The following is a 16040-nucleotide window of genomic DNA, read 5'->3' as shown; positions in this document are numbered from 1 at the left end:
AGCCCTAGAAGAATAGCTGTTTAGGCATTTAAATGTAGAAAGCACACACACTTATACAGATGAAAATGAAAATTACTAAATCATTCAGGCCCTTTGTGGGTTTCTTGGGTTACACCATTTAGGCTGCACAACCAAAAAGTTTAGAGTTGTGCAAGATGTGCTCAAAGCATACGTATCTTGCAGCCACCGCAAACTGCTCATGCTGGTTGTATTTGAAATGTACAAAAATGAGTATGTTGATTTACTTTGAAATTTGGCTAGAAAATGAAATTATGCTTGCAGGTTTGTAGCTTGATGGTGGGATCCAGAGAAAATATTTATGATTAGCTTAGAAAATCTCTCAAGAACACTGTTTTAGAATAGCAGTAGTGACATGACACTGGCTTCTGAATTTTGTTCTGCAGAGGGACAAATGTCATTGTCTGATAAATGCCTCAGGTGCATGAGATATTACATGTGTTTCCTGACAAACAACTGATTTTTAAAAATGTTTGTAAGTAGAAGGGTATTTTTTATTAGAACCTGGGGCTGGCAAGTATAGCCATTAAGGTATTATCTTTAGTTTCTGCACCATTAGATTTTAAATTCTCACCTGTCATCTCTGCCTGATTTAAGATGATGTTCCAGATGCCAGTGCCTTGCAGCCGCTCTGAAACATCTGACACAGCATCAGGGACGGCAGGAGCAGTGCATCCTGGTTGTGACATTGCATCTTCTTCCATTGTCCATCACAAAACCCTGAATTCTATGACTGGATCAGATGATTCCTTCTTCCTTTCTTAGTACTCTGTGTAACATTTAGAAATGAATTAGTGAAAAACAAAACAAAACAAAACAAACAAACAAACAAAAGAACTGCTGCAGAGTAATAACAAAGACTTGTTTTGATAGGAGAGCATGGAGCTGGTGTACAACAAGTCCAAACCAGTGGCAGTTACAGGAATGGCTTTCCCAACCGGAGATGTCAATAACTTTGTTGTTGGCAGTGAAGAGGGAACAGTCTACACAGCCTGTCGTCATGGAAGGTGATTTTAAGCTTTTTGTACTTCTGTAACATTGTCTGTGCTGGCATGAGGTAGCCATGTGTGTGGAGTGTGTTTAGTTTTTTTCTCTTGGATAAGCAGGATCTGTGCTGGGACAGGACTAGGATGGGAGCTGCCCAGCTTCATGCGTCTGCGTTACTGCCACGCACTGTGTGCTTGGCCCACTTCCCTGTGTAGTTTGTGGGGAGCACTAACTGCTGGAAGGATTGACTTCTTTTGCCTTTTTCAGACATCTGCTTGAAAGAGAGATGACTGGCACCTTGGAAATGCCTCTTTCTCAGCCATGATTATAACGGAAGCCTAGAGTGCTGACTGAGGTGTAGATGTGTCAAGGCAGGTTGTATCAGGCCCTAGGAGACAGTTTTGTTGCAGGGTAATCAAACTTAAACCACTTGTAAGAAAAGGTATTCTCTTTTATTTTTTACCATTTTCAGCTTCATCTTCAATCTCCACAGGCAGATAGCAAAGAAAAGAAAGACGCCACAGATACGTCTGTGTGTGAGAAGGAGAGCGTACGAAGCCCCGATGCATGGGGAGAGCTTGTCTGACTTGCCCAGGCAGGCCATTAGTACAAGACCTGATAAAATGACCTGGGAAAAGCTTAGTTGGACAAATACTTTGAAGTAGCATTTGGAAGGATAGTTGAAATACTGTTTTTCCAAGCATAAGATGCACCTCCCTAATGACAAGGGTCTGAGCGCTGTGTGGCTAAACACTGATCTTTCCACTTCTAAAGCTAGGAAAATGCAAATTCACTTCCATAATTTAAGCAAGTTCCATATTTTGCGCCCTCTAAACTTTCTAAGGCTGCAGTTAAGAGCAAGAAACTCTCACCGCAGGCCTCTGCAGAGATCAATTCCTTGTGTTTGCTACAGTAATCTGCAGGGTGCTTGTGTGCTCCCAGCTTCTGGTAGCAGTTTCATCCTCAGGGATGCCTGAGTGGCTTCTGTGAAGAGCAGGCTATTTCAGTGATAGATCTAAAGCTGACCTCCCACTTCAGTAGTCTTCAGATTCATGTTATCACGGTCCGTGTTTCAGGGACAAAATAGACATTGACAATGGTTTAACAGTGGTTTAAGATTGTAAGGCTTCTATTACACATTCTTAATATTGTACAGTCACAGTTTTACATATATTTTCTTCAAAATGATTTTTATTTAAAATATTTTTTTTTAAATAACTTTACCCTGCTGACAGCATTGCAATACTATTTAGGCATTATGCTGGTAGGCTGTGTGATGGCTGCCGGTCTGAATTAGTTTTTGGCTGCTGGGATAAATGGAGCATGCCCAAGGGCATTTCTCACTTCTGATATTTCAAATGTGCCTGGTTTATTCCTCACAAAAGAAGGACAACTGATTTGGCATCATTTGCTTACAGGATGAGCAAAGCTGCCCATTTTCTTTCTTATCCAGATTTGTAGTTTTCCTTCCTATTCTAGCCTCACTCTGATGAAATGCACATCTTCCCATGTTCAGAATAATGACTACAATACCTGCTCGTGTGAGCAGTACCTTCACCTTTTGTGAAAAAGGATTTGCTTCCTTAGGGACATGACTGACTGCTGTGCAAAGTTATTTTAAATATTTGAGAGAATAAGAATTGCAAATGATACGTCATTAGCAACTTTGCATTTTCATTTCAATGGTTATTCCTCGTAATAATAGTGTACTCAGATGTATAAGATGTAGTATAATTGTAATTTCTAATTACTTTATAATTATACATACGTGTTATTTCAAGCTATAGTAGTAGACAGTGTATGTAGAAGTCAGTAATGCAGGTCTTCAGAAGGAAAAGGAGCTGTCTCCCTGTGCTGGATTGTGAGCACTAAGTGTGCCCACAGCAGTGAGCTGCTGCAGGCAAAGGCCTTGCTGAAGGGAGAGAACTTTGCAGGTTAAACGAAGCTTTAGAAGGAAACAGAATTCTAAGAGCAAAAGAAAATGATGTTAAAACAGCACATGTTAACTCACATTCTGAATGTAAATGTCCCCTCTTCCTGCAGTAAAGCCGGCATTGGTGAAATTTTTGAAGGCCACCAAGGACCTGTCACAGGAATCAATTGCCACATGGCAGTGGGCTCGATTGACTTTTCCCATCTCTTTGTCACATCATCATTTGACTGGACAGTGAAGCTGTGGACCACAAAGGTGAGAAAATCGAGCTGGGACATGATTGGTAATGCTACTTGTGAAAATGCTATTGTCAGAAATGTTTCACTTGGAACTGATTCACTGAAAGTCTGTGCTTAGAAAAAGTGTAGCATTAAAATTGTAAGTGAAATGCATACCCAGTGTAATTATGTCAGCCATCTTTGTCATGGAGCCTACACTATAAAGGTAGTTTCAGCTGGCTTGCTCTTCAGTATTAACCCCAGTGTTGAGCAGTTTCACTGAGAAGGGAGAATAGGATGTATTGTAGTAGCAGTCATCAAACAATTCATCTAGCACTCCTTGTGCAGGCTGAATTGCAAGACTAATACTGTGCTCCATGACAGCACAACAGCAGGAACACTTTCTTCTGATGAAGCAACAGGGAGGCACATGTACGACAGTGCAATCAATATCCTTCAAGAAAATCATTGCTGTAGGAGGATGGGGTAGCCAGAAAGTATCTCTGTGACATTAGACACCAATGGCTGGGAGCAGAGAGGAAATACATGCTGGTACATTCATGACTTTTGTGAATCTCTTGCTGACTGCTCTGTGGATGCGTCTGTGTCACCTCTTACCTGGACAGCACTGTGAACAATGGAAATGAGTGCACAGGCTTGTGGGGCTTTGAATACTCACACCTGTCTAAGTATGTGTAAATATGGCTAATGACAGAGTGACTAAAAACTGCAGGACAGTTTAAACAGACCAACCTCATTGTGCAGGCTGAGTGGAATAAGATAAGTAAAATACCTAACATTTAAGTCATATAAACAGTTATTTTTGTCATACATCAGAACAGAGAACTGCATTTCAAACACTAGGCTTCTGTCTTCATCATTTCTTTATGTCTGCATTTGGTTCACATCTTGAGCTGTATCCAACTGAGCTCCAGTGCTGGAAATTGACCCCAATCAGGAAATATCTCTGTGTGTGTTCCTCAAAGGCATCAGGGCTTCGAGATGCTGCAACAGATGCACAGCAAATGTAAACACAAAAGTGATCAGAAGGAATCATGTGGCTGCCTTGTTCTGAAAACAGAAGCATGGTTACCTAGATAATAACTTAAATCAGCCACTGTGTTAGCTTCATAATGCATTTGTTAATAGCTTGATGTAATATGTATGCTAATTAATAGGTATGTTTGCATGATGAGCAATGACCACAGCTGACAATTTTGTTTGAGCATTACAGGTTTTGAGCATTGCGTACTTGGTAGGAGGAGGGTATGTGATTTACCTGATTCTCACCAGAAATAGCAGTGAATCCAGCCTTAACCGATGCAAAAGTGATAGAGGAGGCTGGTTGTGGGCAGGCTGGAATGAATCTGGGGTCAGTCCTAGGTAGTAAATATTAGAGAGGGCTGCAGGATAACCCAGTGACAGAGAGCTGGCTCAGGCTGATGAGTCTGAGATGAGGGTGTGCTGTGCAGTGGCACTGATGGCAAGAGAGTATCAGATGGCTGAAGCTGAAGTTAAGTAAGAGGAAAAGAATTTGTGGGTACTGGGTAGAAAATGAAATGTAGGTACTGAAATACTTGCATTCCAAATATGTATGTCCAGAAAAGTTTGGCATAAGTATCTGACCCTCAGCTTGAGGCTGAATATTGCATTAAGGGTCTCATCCTTCTGCAGCGTAAAGGAAATTATATTAAGGAATGAGAAGGCATGGTTTTTTATTTTGAGTGCCTGGGTTTTTGGAAGTTCGTGGCAACACTAACACAGCATATTTTGGACACAAAGACACTGCAGTTAGCAGTACATAGTAATCCTTGTGGAATACTTCATTGCCAAAACGGTTAGGTCAGATGCTGTTCAATTCAGTCAGTTTTCAAAGAACCAAGCAATTTAAATTTTTAATACCTCATCTGGCAAGATGGACTTCCTGAGAAAGCTACTTGACCTAGCTGATGGGAGCAGGGATGTGCATGTGACACTCTGAGGCACAGCTATGAGCTGGAAACAGTATTGCTGTAGTGGATCCATTGGTTTCTCCTGGAGCAGATCTGAGCAGCAGTAGTAACTCTAGGCTGCTGCACTGCTAGCCTCTGTGTTGTGCAGAACTACTCTGAGGTTCTGGACAAGTTCGTGAAATGCACTGTTTTCGTTTTCTTCCTATCTGTCTACTGCAGAAATTTCTTTCTGTATTATCTCTTGGCTGGAGTGAGTACATATTTTGGGCTCTCTTTGTTCCCATAGACAGGAGCCAGTCCATCACTAGATATTGAACAAACCCCTCAACATTTTTGATTACCTGAAAAAAATAGCCTGTTAATATGAAAAAAAAATGAGCAATATGGCTGGTTTATGAGAGTTTACTCAGACTTCTTTATTATTATTATTATTATGCCTTTGATTTCTTGTTTGCAAATTTAATCCCTCTATAGGCATTCAAAGCTGTATCGCTTTCTGGCTCCTACCAGTGATGTCTACCTAATCCTGTGCACATTATCCTCTTTCATCGTGAAACTCAATTCCTTTCTGTTTCACAGGTTCAGAGTCAATGTCCAATTGAAAAGTGAACCATAAAAGCTCTGTGTTTATATTGCCTATTGATGTGGTGTAGCACCCTGGGGTGCTTACAAGAGAGGCACTTTCATAGCAGGCATTTGACTGACAGATTGAAAGCCCTCCCTTAAAAACTCTGGATTGACATTCTGTAATCTGTTTGTGCAGTTAACACATTTTCCATCCCAACACCGTTCAACCAGGTGACTGAGAGTAAGGTTTTCACTGAAGAATGAAGGTCTTGTAGATAACACTAATAAAAGGTTCCCATTATCACTCATCATATTAGCCAATAATTAGATCCTTGGGTGAATAGTAAGCAACCAGAAGCAGTAGAAAAAACAAAAACGTAATTTGCAAATATAATCACTTGATAGCTGGGGCATTACCTGGTTCCTGATGAGGTCAATAGGACTTTCAGTTTTAATTCATGCTACACTACATAAGCAAGTCTTGATGCAGAGCTGTCAAAGGAAAGTCCTGATGGGAAATGTCTGTGGAGCTCTGCCACTACAATGCTTTGAAGAGGTAAAGTGCTAAGTGGAAATGTTAAGTGTTGCGAATTAATTAAGCACTAATCCTCATGAATGAATAGCATGAGGTTAAATAATGAAATGTAAGTATTGTTATTATTACAGCAATTGCTGTGCAGAGTGGGAATTTTTAGATATTGTGTCAAGGGACAGGAGGTAGCTTGGAACTGTTAAAGCGTAGCAAAACAAGAAGTTTCAGCTAATGTTTAGAAAATGGCACATTTGCTACTGAGAGAGTTAAATAACAGTCCAGTTAAAGAGATAGCTTGTGCTAATTTTTCCATCCTTCACATGTCTCTTTTATCCTTCTATTGATGGTAGATGCTAATGACTGAGTTTTTCTCCTCTCGCATCTAATATCTAAGCCATGCTCAGATGGACAGCTAACTAAAAGACAGGTTGGAATAACAGTAACAACACTGCTGTATCCCCATCCAAGCTTCTCTCTTTCTTGCCTAATATTAAGAAATGATGGTGAGTGCCATAAACAGGCAGATAGAGATGAGCAGACTGGTAATAGAACCACTGCATAACCACCAGCAAAGACTAGTTGAGTCAGAGGGCTTGTGTGCCTTCCTATAGACTATCTACTTTAGTGTCCCTTCTCAATTTTGCCTTACTGGCATGTGCATCAGTGGTAGCTCCCTTCCTAGTCCCTCCCCTTTGTCTTCTCATTCTTAAGTTCCTCTCTTTTGGTATCCTCTGTCCCAGTCTGCAGTCTGTTGTGCTTTTTGAAAAACCATATTTTTGAGAAACAAAATTAATGTTTCTGGTCCATGTACTTTATGTAAATTTTTGTATCTTCACTAACTTTGCTGTTCGCTCATCGTGGTATGAATCAGTTCTCCTCACACTTGGAGTAAATGATTCTAACTTGTACTTTCATACCTTCCTACCAGCGTCAGGCTTCAAATACCATTGGTCTTAATTTGATTGTTTAACACCATCTCCTTGGAGATCAAGCAGAAACCTCTCACTAGAATATGAAGAAGTAAGTGTGGTGTTGTTGTGAAAGATAAGTAGGAATTTTACCTCTCACTCCTAAACTTTCCCCCAAAAGCCTGGCTAATAGGAACTGTTGGGATCGGCTTGATAGAACTGTGACAATCAATAGTGCAGCAGAATGAATCAGCGCATAAAATGACTGTGTGGATTAGTCACTAAGAAAACAGTTCACTCACAAACAGGCAATTTTTGAGCTTTACGGGTCAAGTTGTCACTTTTTGAAGATTAAGAGTTACTATTTTTTGCTTTACTAATACCACATATCAAGATATCTGGATATCGGATCAGATATTTTCTAGTATACTTTCGATCACATTCAGTGTGCAAGTTTTGTGTTACAGATAGCACTGCCTGAAGTTAAAGATCCGTGTACAGATATCATCAAATACTATTCATGATAAAAGGACAGTAAACTTAGTGAACTATTGCAACAACTTGGTATATTCTTCCTCATGAAAACTGTTTTAACTGTAATTGGAAATGGTGGAATTAATGACTTGATACAGTCAAGTTCCATGGCAGGTGATTAGAATGGATCACTGATTAGAGGCACTAATGTCAGTGGTTAACAGTAAGGGTTATTTCCTCGTCTTGTGGAAGATGCTCCTCTTCCACTGAATGTGCAATTATTTACAAAGAGCTTCATGAGAATGTTCTGTAAGACCGTGGTTTGGCACCAAGCCATGCTGCAAAGGACTGCCTGAGTAAGGTTGAACATGTGCCTTCCCTAAGGGAAGGAAGTGCTGTGATGATCTTCCCATTTTGCTCAGAGCTGTATCTTGTGTCTACGAACAACTTTGGATTCATTGAAAGTAGGATCTTCTTGGACTAAAGCTTTGATTTTAATGTGCTGACGCTTCCTGATGAAAACCAGTTCTGTTCAGTTGGGGCCAGCCCTGCTTCTTCAGTTTGTAACAGGAGCAGACTGGTCTCTGCCAGCAGGATGGACTGGTGAAATGCAGAGGTTTCATAAAGGACCAATTTGGTGGCCTTAAAGTGGGTGCTCCTATGAAGAACTAGGAAAGGCTGAGGGAGGATGGAAGCATGCTTGAATAGAACTCTTATGTTCCAGTCTCTTAATTCATATTCTTTGCTTAATCCAAAGCAATAATATTTTTTACGTTCTTTCAGACATTATTCACATATCTTATCTTGTTAACACTTAAGTGCAGTTTTGAGATGGACCTGGTAAAATTTATAAAGTATTATTACTTTCAGTCTTGAAGGCATTCGCTCTAAACTTTCCTAAATTTGTTGGGCTCTGTTTAGTCTTCTCACATTAGCACATGAGGCACATTAGATCTATCTTACTGCATATGAAGTTGGATCCTCTTGGATCCATTGCTACTTAGAGCTTCCATACTTTGGTTTCTCATTTAGCAGTGCATAGAGTTTAGATACCTCTCGTGGAAGTACTGCAACTTCTCTCTACAGAGAAGCCAAGGTCTGGTAGTTATAGATGACCAACATGTGGAGCTTTTGATGGCTTTCTTGCATTTGGACAGCTTCGGGTCTTATTTAAAGTGCAGAATTTGTCTTCTTAGTTTCTCACAAACCACCATCAGGAGCGAATCAGCCTCTTTATCCCTTGCCACACAGGCACAACTACACGTTAATTCTGCAGTCAGAAAAGCTAAGATGCAAGCTGAAGAAAGCCAGGGTATGCTCTGATAAGATGCTAAACCAAACTACAGGACTATTATCACCTCTGGCTTTCTGCACCTTTCACTTTGCTGAATCTGGATGTAATCTAAATCTATCTTTGGTGCCATCTCTCTCATTTGGTCCATCTCAAAAGGACCCAAAGAATTTAGGGTGGCATATAACTAACATCAAGGAAAAAAAGAGGAAAAGAAATAGTGCACTAAAACCTTAGTCTATTCTTGGAATAGGTAGACTGAATAGAGTCTTCTCCCTTTTACTCCTCCCACTCTCCCACTTGTTTTATGTGAGGCTCAAATGTTTAGCTCAGTGGACTCTTTAGCCCCTCTTATTTTGGACACGTGGCTGGAACAGTCCCCCACATGCTGGATTACAACTTGGTGCTTCTTGAATGTGCTCACAAGGCCATCGCCTGCCTTTGACAACACTACATTTCCAGTGCAGGCTTTTCTCTTTGATAAAAGCAATTAAAATGACTAATCTGATTAATCACAGTCCAAATGCTAATTTTATCTGATTAGAGGGGGAAACAAAGGGTAATAAAATAGCATGCTGAATTTCATGGCAATGGTCTCTCTGCGGTGTGAGTTCAGAATTTTGAGTTTTGTCCAAAAACAAGGCAATGAATGAATTTGCTTCAGAGCTCGCTTTCTGTCAAAAGGCCAAGCTGACTTGGGGAAGAGGGTGGGGTTGCCTGTTCAGACAAGATTTTTTTAGTTTTTGCCCTTTACCTCTGGAGCCAGAGGTCTGGCTCCCATCCAGCTGCTGCACAAAAAAAGATTATGGTCTTTTCTAGGTAATTTTACAGAGTAAAACCAAAGTGAAGTCAGGTGGTTTGAAATCAGCCCCAGTTCTTCACATTAAATTCTTCTCATGATTTTGGTATTCAGTGTAGCCATATTTGAAAAGTGATAGGAAAATACTCTTCAGCTGGCTGACATATTTCATTTGCTCATGCCAGCCATGCTTCTTCTTTGTGAAACATTCTGTGATGAATGGCACACACACAAAAAAGTCATCTAAAATACCAAGGCTGTTTTTCCTGGGCTAAGCTTTATTTCAGAAAGCCCTAACATAAATCCAGCTGCAGCCAGTGAAAGCATTATTTGCAAATGGAAAGTAGAATTTGATTTCAGGAGTTCATATAATCTGTACAAAACAAAGTCGTGATTTCTTTTTCCCTGAAATCAAAATGCAAGCCTCCCACTGACTGTTTTGTTGCAGAATTATATTGAAGGATCAGGCTCACATGCAGCAGCAAACCATTTCAGGAGAATTATCAACATATAAAAGCCAGAATTTCTTCACTAATGGAAATTTTCTCCCACCTGCTTCATGCAGCAGTCCTTTCTCTGCTATGTGAGAGACTTTTGTTATCAGGAAAAAAGGGAACTGTATTCAAAATCTACAACATGGAGTTCTCTTCAATAACAATTAGCCTCAAAATCATTGCTTGCTGACCCAAGAAAGCTCTGCAGGCATCGTGGTGGTGGCAGCCACAAATACTAATCTGGACTGTTCTGCAGACAGTGCTGTCACTTCAGGCCACGTTGGCTGCTCTGCAGTATTCCTCCTGCTCCTGCCTGTTTTTCCCGGCAGCTGGAACACTGAAATTAAAACAACAGGGTTGCTTGGAAGCTTAACGATTCTGAGTCCACATGCAATGCTAGGTCAGGTACCCTACGATGGAGCAGCATTTTCCATTAAAAAGAAAAATTGAATTTTCCAGGGCCTTGTACTGAAGGTTTCAGTCAGATTCACGGGGGTTGGATCACAGCAGTAACAATCTCCTGGAAATGCAGCTCCATCATCCCACTCTATTCCTTGCCCTTATCACAAAACCACTTTCCTGTGCCCGGCTGGAGCGGCGGTAACGCTGCAGCATAGGCCAGGCTGTGAGCATGGTGGAGGAGCAGGGGCTGCAAACTGAGCAGGCAGACAGCCATCACAGCACAGTGCCACTGCAGAAAAGCCTGTTTAGCCCCGTAGTTTAACCAGGGAAGACAGTGGGAGCAGAGAAATGGAAGGAGAAGGATCTCAAGATGTTGTGTTTCTAAATGCTGGGTGAGAGATCTGCCTAGTTTAACATCAGTAACCTGAGGCCTGGAGCAGAGAAACAGTTTTGTTGGCTCAGGCAGGAGCAGGCTCTAACACAGGTGCCTCTGCCTGTCCTGCCCGACAGGAGAGCACTGGCGGTGATCTGGCTGCCCCCGAATGACCCCATCATCACCAGTGCCACTTCCTGAATATGGGATATAAACTGGGAGTGACAACAGGAGGTAAAATACCAAATCTGCTCTTCTTCAGCATTTCACATGAGCTCTGACTAGAGCTTGCTGATTGTTCCTTCTGTCGGTTTAGCAAAACCATACCTGCCTCATACATCTCAGCGAGTCCCTCAAGTGCTTCGCTGAAAAAAATCCAGAAAATATGTTTAGTAATATAAGGGCAGGAGTAGAAGCTCCAGAAGCTGTGAATCAGTTTGCCTGGCAGGGACAGTAACACCTTTTTTAGTGCTTAGAGCTTCTTAAAAGAAGAAATGGAGCTGTCTTCTAAGTAGGTAGAAATCCCAACACATATGATACTTTTGAAGTATTCTGGTGATGGAAATGCATAGTTAGTAGCATTAGATGAAGTGCTGGCTTGCTTAAAGCATGTTTTAAATAAAAGGTGGAAAACTTTATTAACATTTAGTGATGAAGTCAGCAGCCTGAGGAAACACAGGCAAATGGCAAATACCTGTACAGGTTTCTCCACTGTTTTTATCCACACAGCACCCAGCTTGAAGTGAGCAAGTGGAGCGGGAGGTATTCACCTCAAGCACTGGAAGGCTGTAGGCACAATTTTTGCAAGTGTGGATGGAGTCAAGGGGGCTCCAGACTGGGAATAAAGCTGGGTTTCTAAAATGCAGAAACAAGCATACACCAGCCTAGCCGGTAAGATCTTGTCAGAAAAGTGAGCTGGGCAGCACTGTCCTCCACAGTGCCTCGCCATAACCCAATCTGCTTATTACCCTCTTCATACAAATTACCTTCTTCTTTTCTCAGCATTGCAAAGTTTATCTGTGGCAAGCAGGTTATCAATTCATTTAATTTTACATTAGACATCTACTAATACACCTATATATCAAGTTCTCTGAGAGTAGTTCCTCAGCTAATGGTATAGAGGAATACCATACTTCATGCTTGCTTTCTTGAGAAAATAAGAAGGTCTTTTTCCATTGAGTAAGTGGAAAAGCAGGACAGAAGACAGCTAGGAGACTGGAGGGAACTGTTGTCTAGCAGCATGGCCTGAATGCACTGCGTTTCTGCAGAGAACTTTATTCAGGAGGATTAACCAAATAAGCAGTTTACCTGTCAGTGTAACTTCCAGGCTATCTCCACAGCTGAAAGCTCTTCTATCTGGCTTTCTGTTTCTCCTGCAAATCAGGTGATATCTGGCTTTCCGAGTTCTTTTATGCTTTTTCTTCATGCCACAGTATTAAACGTTAGGATCGGTTCTCATTAAAACCGCCTGTGCCAATCATCAAAACTTTCTTCTTTTGCTTCCTTCTTGTATGCTCACCCGTGACACTTTGACTTTGAAGGAAACCACAAAAATGTAATCATCATGGTATCTCCAGACTTGGTCTGCTCTCTTACTCCCTTCCCTTTCAGTCTCACCCTTGTCCCCTCCTCCATCTATAATAACTTCCACATGTTTATGCAAAAATATTGGAGTTTTTTTATCATTTACAATTAAGAGAGTCAACAGTTTCAGCATCTCTGCAAGAATAACAATTTCTGAATGTGAAGTGTTTCACCTTAAGTGTCATCAACTTTTAGCACTAGCACTACAGTACTTAAAACACAGCTCAGAAGAGTGTAGTGATCGTTTCCACAGTTGTTTCTTCCCCACCCTTTAACACTGCTGAATCTAAAAACGAAACCTGTTCCTTAGTCCAGAAGTGCAGTTTAGACTTGATTTAGTGACCTCTGACAGTGAGATGGTGCTGGGTGAGGCTGTGTAAATGGCGCAGGTGCCACCATCTCAGAAATGGAAGAAAAGCAGCATACATAGGGAGTCAGTCTTGCAAGGCAGTGGTTAGCTCTCATCCCCCCTGCTCTCATTGGGAGGTCAGGATTTTGAAGAATTTTCTTCCTTACATTGTAAACATGAGAAGTGCAGTGCTTCTAACAGCAAAATTTGCAGACCTGAGGAGTAATAGCACAGTAAATGGCTGTGTTTCCATTTAGTTCAACAGGGCCAGGAAACCAATCCCATCTTGAAGAGTAATTATTTTACTAACCACGGACTTTGCATTCAGCATCATTAATCAAAGCAAAGGGAACTTCATTGTTCAACAACTTGCCTTAAAGGTACTGAATCATAAGATTTAAAAATACTTAGTGGTAGTATCTCTCGAGCACAGCACACCAATCTTTGTCCTTACCTACTGGAAGACACTAAGCTACGGATCACACATGACAATACTGAATGTACGTAGCTCACAGCCCAGAGGAGTGACCAGAGAGCCTCAGAGGCTCAAATGTAATTCAGGACTGCTGACTGCTGACAGGAATTTAACAAAAGGTAAAGGAGAAATTACTCATGTAGCTCAGTTTTAGTGCACCTCAGTTGAACAGTAAAATCGAGTGGCTAAAGCTGAAAAGCATAAACATTCCCTATTTTCTCCTCCATTGTTGTCCTTGAAGGTCTGGCTCTGCCTGGAAAAGGTGGGGCAAGACTGCAAGTTGTGAGTTGTATAGTGTCGGGGTCTGTGGGATAATGATAGCCGCTGGGGAGAATGCAGACAGTGCTGAGCCATCAGGGATGTACCTGTAACTAGCAACTCTGATTTATGGCTTCTAGTGCTAGCTCTTCTAAAGCAATTTAACAGTTCCTGGGAATACTGAATCTTCTAGAAGGTAGCACAGTCTGAACTAAATCAAGTCCCATAAGTGTCCTGTGAAAACAGCAGCTATTGTATTGACCGAAATTATCATTAACTGTCAGAAAACAGATTTGGGAGAAACATGGCAGCCCAGAACAGGCAAAATTCCCATCAAGATCAATCAGTCAGAATAAAAATTGTAGCCTCTGACTCCATGGTGAATCATATGGGCTTTCAGGAGTAGCAGAGCCTTACACTCAACTGAGGACTTAGTCCCCTGTCACAAGATGTATGCACAAGTAATCCCAAACTCCTAGCAGCTGGGGACCTGGGAGGAGACTGCTGATACAGGAAAGGTCAAAGCCAGGGTACAGCTGTTCCAAGGAGTGTTCACCTCAAAATTCCCAGCACCTTTTAGTTATCACTTATTCTGTCTGCATCTTTTGGGTTGGGCTGGCTAACCGGCAGCATCAGAAGGAAAAGATGAGCCTGGATTTGGCAGAGTAGTAGGATGTCTCCCTCAGGACAGAAAGGATTGGGCTTAGAACTTTAGGTCTATGAAAAGCATGGAAGAGCTCAGATTCTAACCTGAGTAGAAGTCCACCGCCTGTGCCTATCTTCATTCCTTTTGTATCTAGTCAGTTTGGCACCTGAACGCTTACTTTAAATAAGGACAGCAGAGCTTCACTTCCCAATATGAAGGCTCCAGGGAGACCTTACTACAGCCTTTCAGTACTTAAAAGGTTCTTATAAGAAAGATGGAGATAAACTTTTTACAAGGCCATTTATTGATATGACAAGGGGGAATGGCTTTAGACTAAAAGAAGAGAGGCTTAGAGTGGACATTCAGAGGAAGGTGAGGCACTGGCACTGCTGCCTGGAAAGCTGTGCCGCATCCCTGGGGGTGCTTAGGGCAGGGTTGGATGGGGCCCTGAGCAGCTGAGCTGCTGAGCTGAGCTCCCTTTCAACTCAAGCCCTTCTTTGATTCTAATGTGTCACCTATGCTGTGAGAGATGTCTTCTCTTAACACCATTTTGTAGGTTTTTGTTTAGTTGTTTTCTTTTTCAGTGAACAAATGCTAGTAATACAAGTTGCCACCCATACGGCCATAAGGTTTGTTATGGGGGGGCATAACAGAGGGGCAGCCTCTCTGCTCAGGAACACTCTGGGACTGCTTCTTCCAAGTGCCCATAAGCCAGAGTTTGAGCCTTAAAAGCACCAAGCCACCTGTTTTAGAAAGTCTCTGTGCAAGCACTCATGATTCTGTCATGTTTGCTGCACATGTAGAAAAATCAAATTTGCTTATATCAGCTTGCAAGACTGCACCACATTCGTGGCTTAGTTAATCAGTATAGAGCAGAACTAAGGATTTTGCCTAAACAGGAGAAAAATTGAGTGAGAATTAAATTGGGAGACAGTGCTCAGTATGGTGTTACCACAGATCTGTAGCACTGAAGGTACAGTTAGAGAAGTACTTTTAGGTGGAGCTGACACCCATAGAAATTGTGCCAATGTGTAAAACGCTGCTTTCATGAAGCAGGCAAAGCTAATTGCTCTTTCCATGGCTTTTTAAGAAGTCAGATGCTAGTTAAAATCCGTGAATATGTATACATTCCTTTATATGGATAATTAGCTACTTTATGTGTGGCGCCTCCTGGATTAAAGAAAATTCTTGTATGCAAATAAGCTATAGAACAAAGTGGTCAAATTTGAACATGGAAAAAAATATCTCCGTTATATAAATATCTATTATTTATTTAAGCAAGTTTCTCATTTCTTAGACGAGTGCTAATTCCAAGACAGCTCCCATGTATTTAAGATGTTCCCTCCTAATTGTTCTTTTCAACAATGCCTGTGTACAAACACTGAAGATGAACAATAGATTTTGACTATTTGCTTAAAGAAACGAGATAAAAACATGCTTTAAAAATGGCTTTTTCTACTAAATGCTCAATTCCCATCCTATTGAAATTGATGGCAAATCTGCACTGATTCAGCAGGGGCCACGTTTTCACTCCAAACTCAGTATCGAATAGAATTGATGCAAGTTACTCTGAAGATACTGCTTTACACAATTTCTTCTGTTCCATGGAGTAACAGATTGGGTTGATATTTAAGAATGAAAGCTCATCAAGTTTAAATTCCAGTTGTTTTATAATAATAGCCATATGTTAGTTAAAGATTATGTAAGTCTGAAGTTTTGGTAATTTAAAACTGCTTTAAAGTGACCTTTACATAGTTCCACATTTCAGCATTTTCTAGAA

At 41.2% G+C, this 16040-nt stretch overlaps 1 protein-coding gene across 4 annotated transcripts in view; it reads left to right on the top strand.

The window, feature by feature from the left end:
- Positions 1–16040, top strand: part of DYNC1I1 (dynein cytoplasmic 1 intermediate chain 1) — a gene marked incomplete at both ends in the record, with an annotated part of 166120 nt that overhangs the window by 122276 nt on the left and 27804 nt on the right. For all 4 annotated transcript variants that reach the window (XM_079538690.1, XM_079538688.1, XM_079538689.1 and 1 more), the window contains 2 exons: positions 892–1025; positions 3049–3193. In XM_079538690.1, the coding sequence (XP_079394816.1) occupies positions 892–1025; positions 3049–3193 (279 nt within the window). The remainder of the gene's footprint in view (positions 1–891; positions 1026–3048; positions 3194–16040) is intronic.

Source organism: Tetrao urogallus (genome assembly GCF_951394365.1).
Source record: "Tetrao urogallus genome assembly, chromosome: 7".
NCBI classification, from domain to species: Eukaryota; Metazoa; Chordata; class Aves; order Galliformes; family Phasianidae; genus Tetrao; species Tetrao urogallus.
Note: the sequence above shows the minus strand (reverse complement) of the source record. Positions and strands in the feature narration are given on the sequence as shown.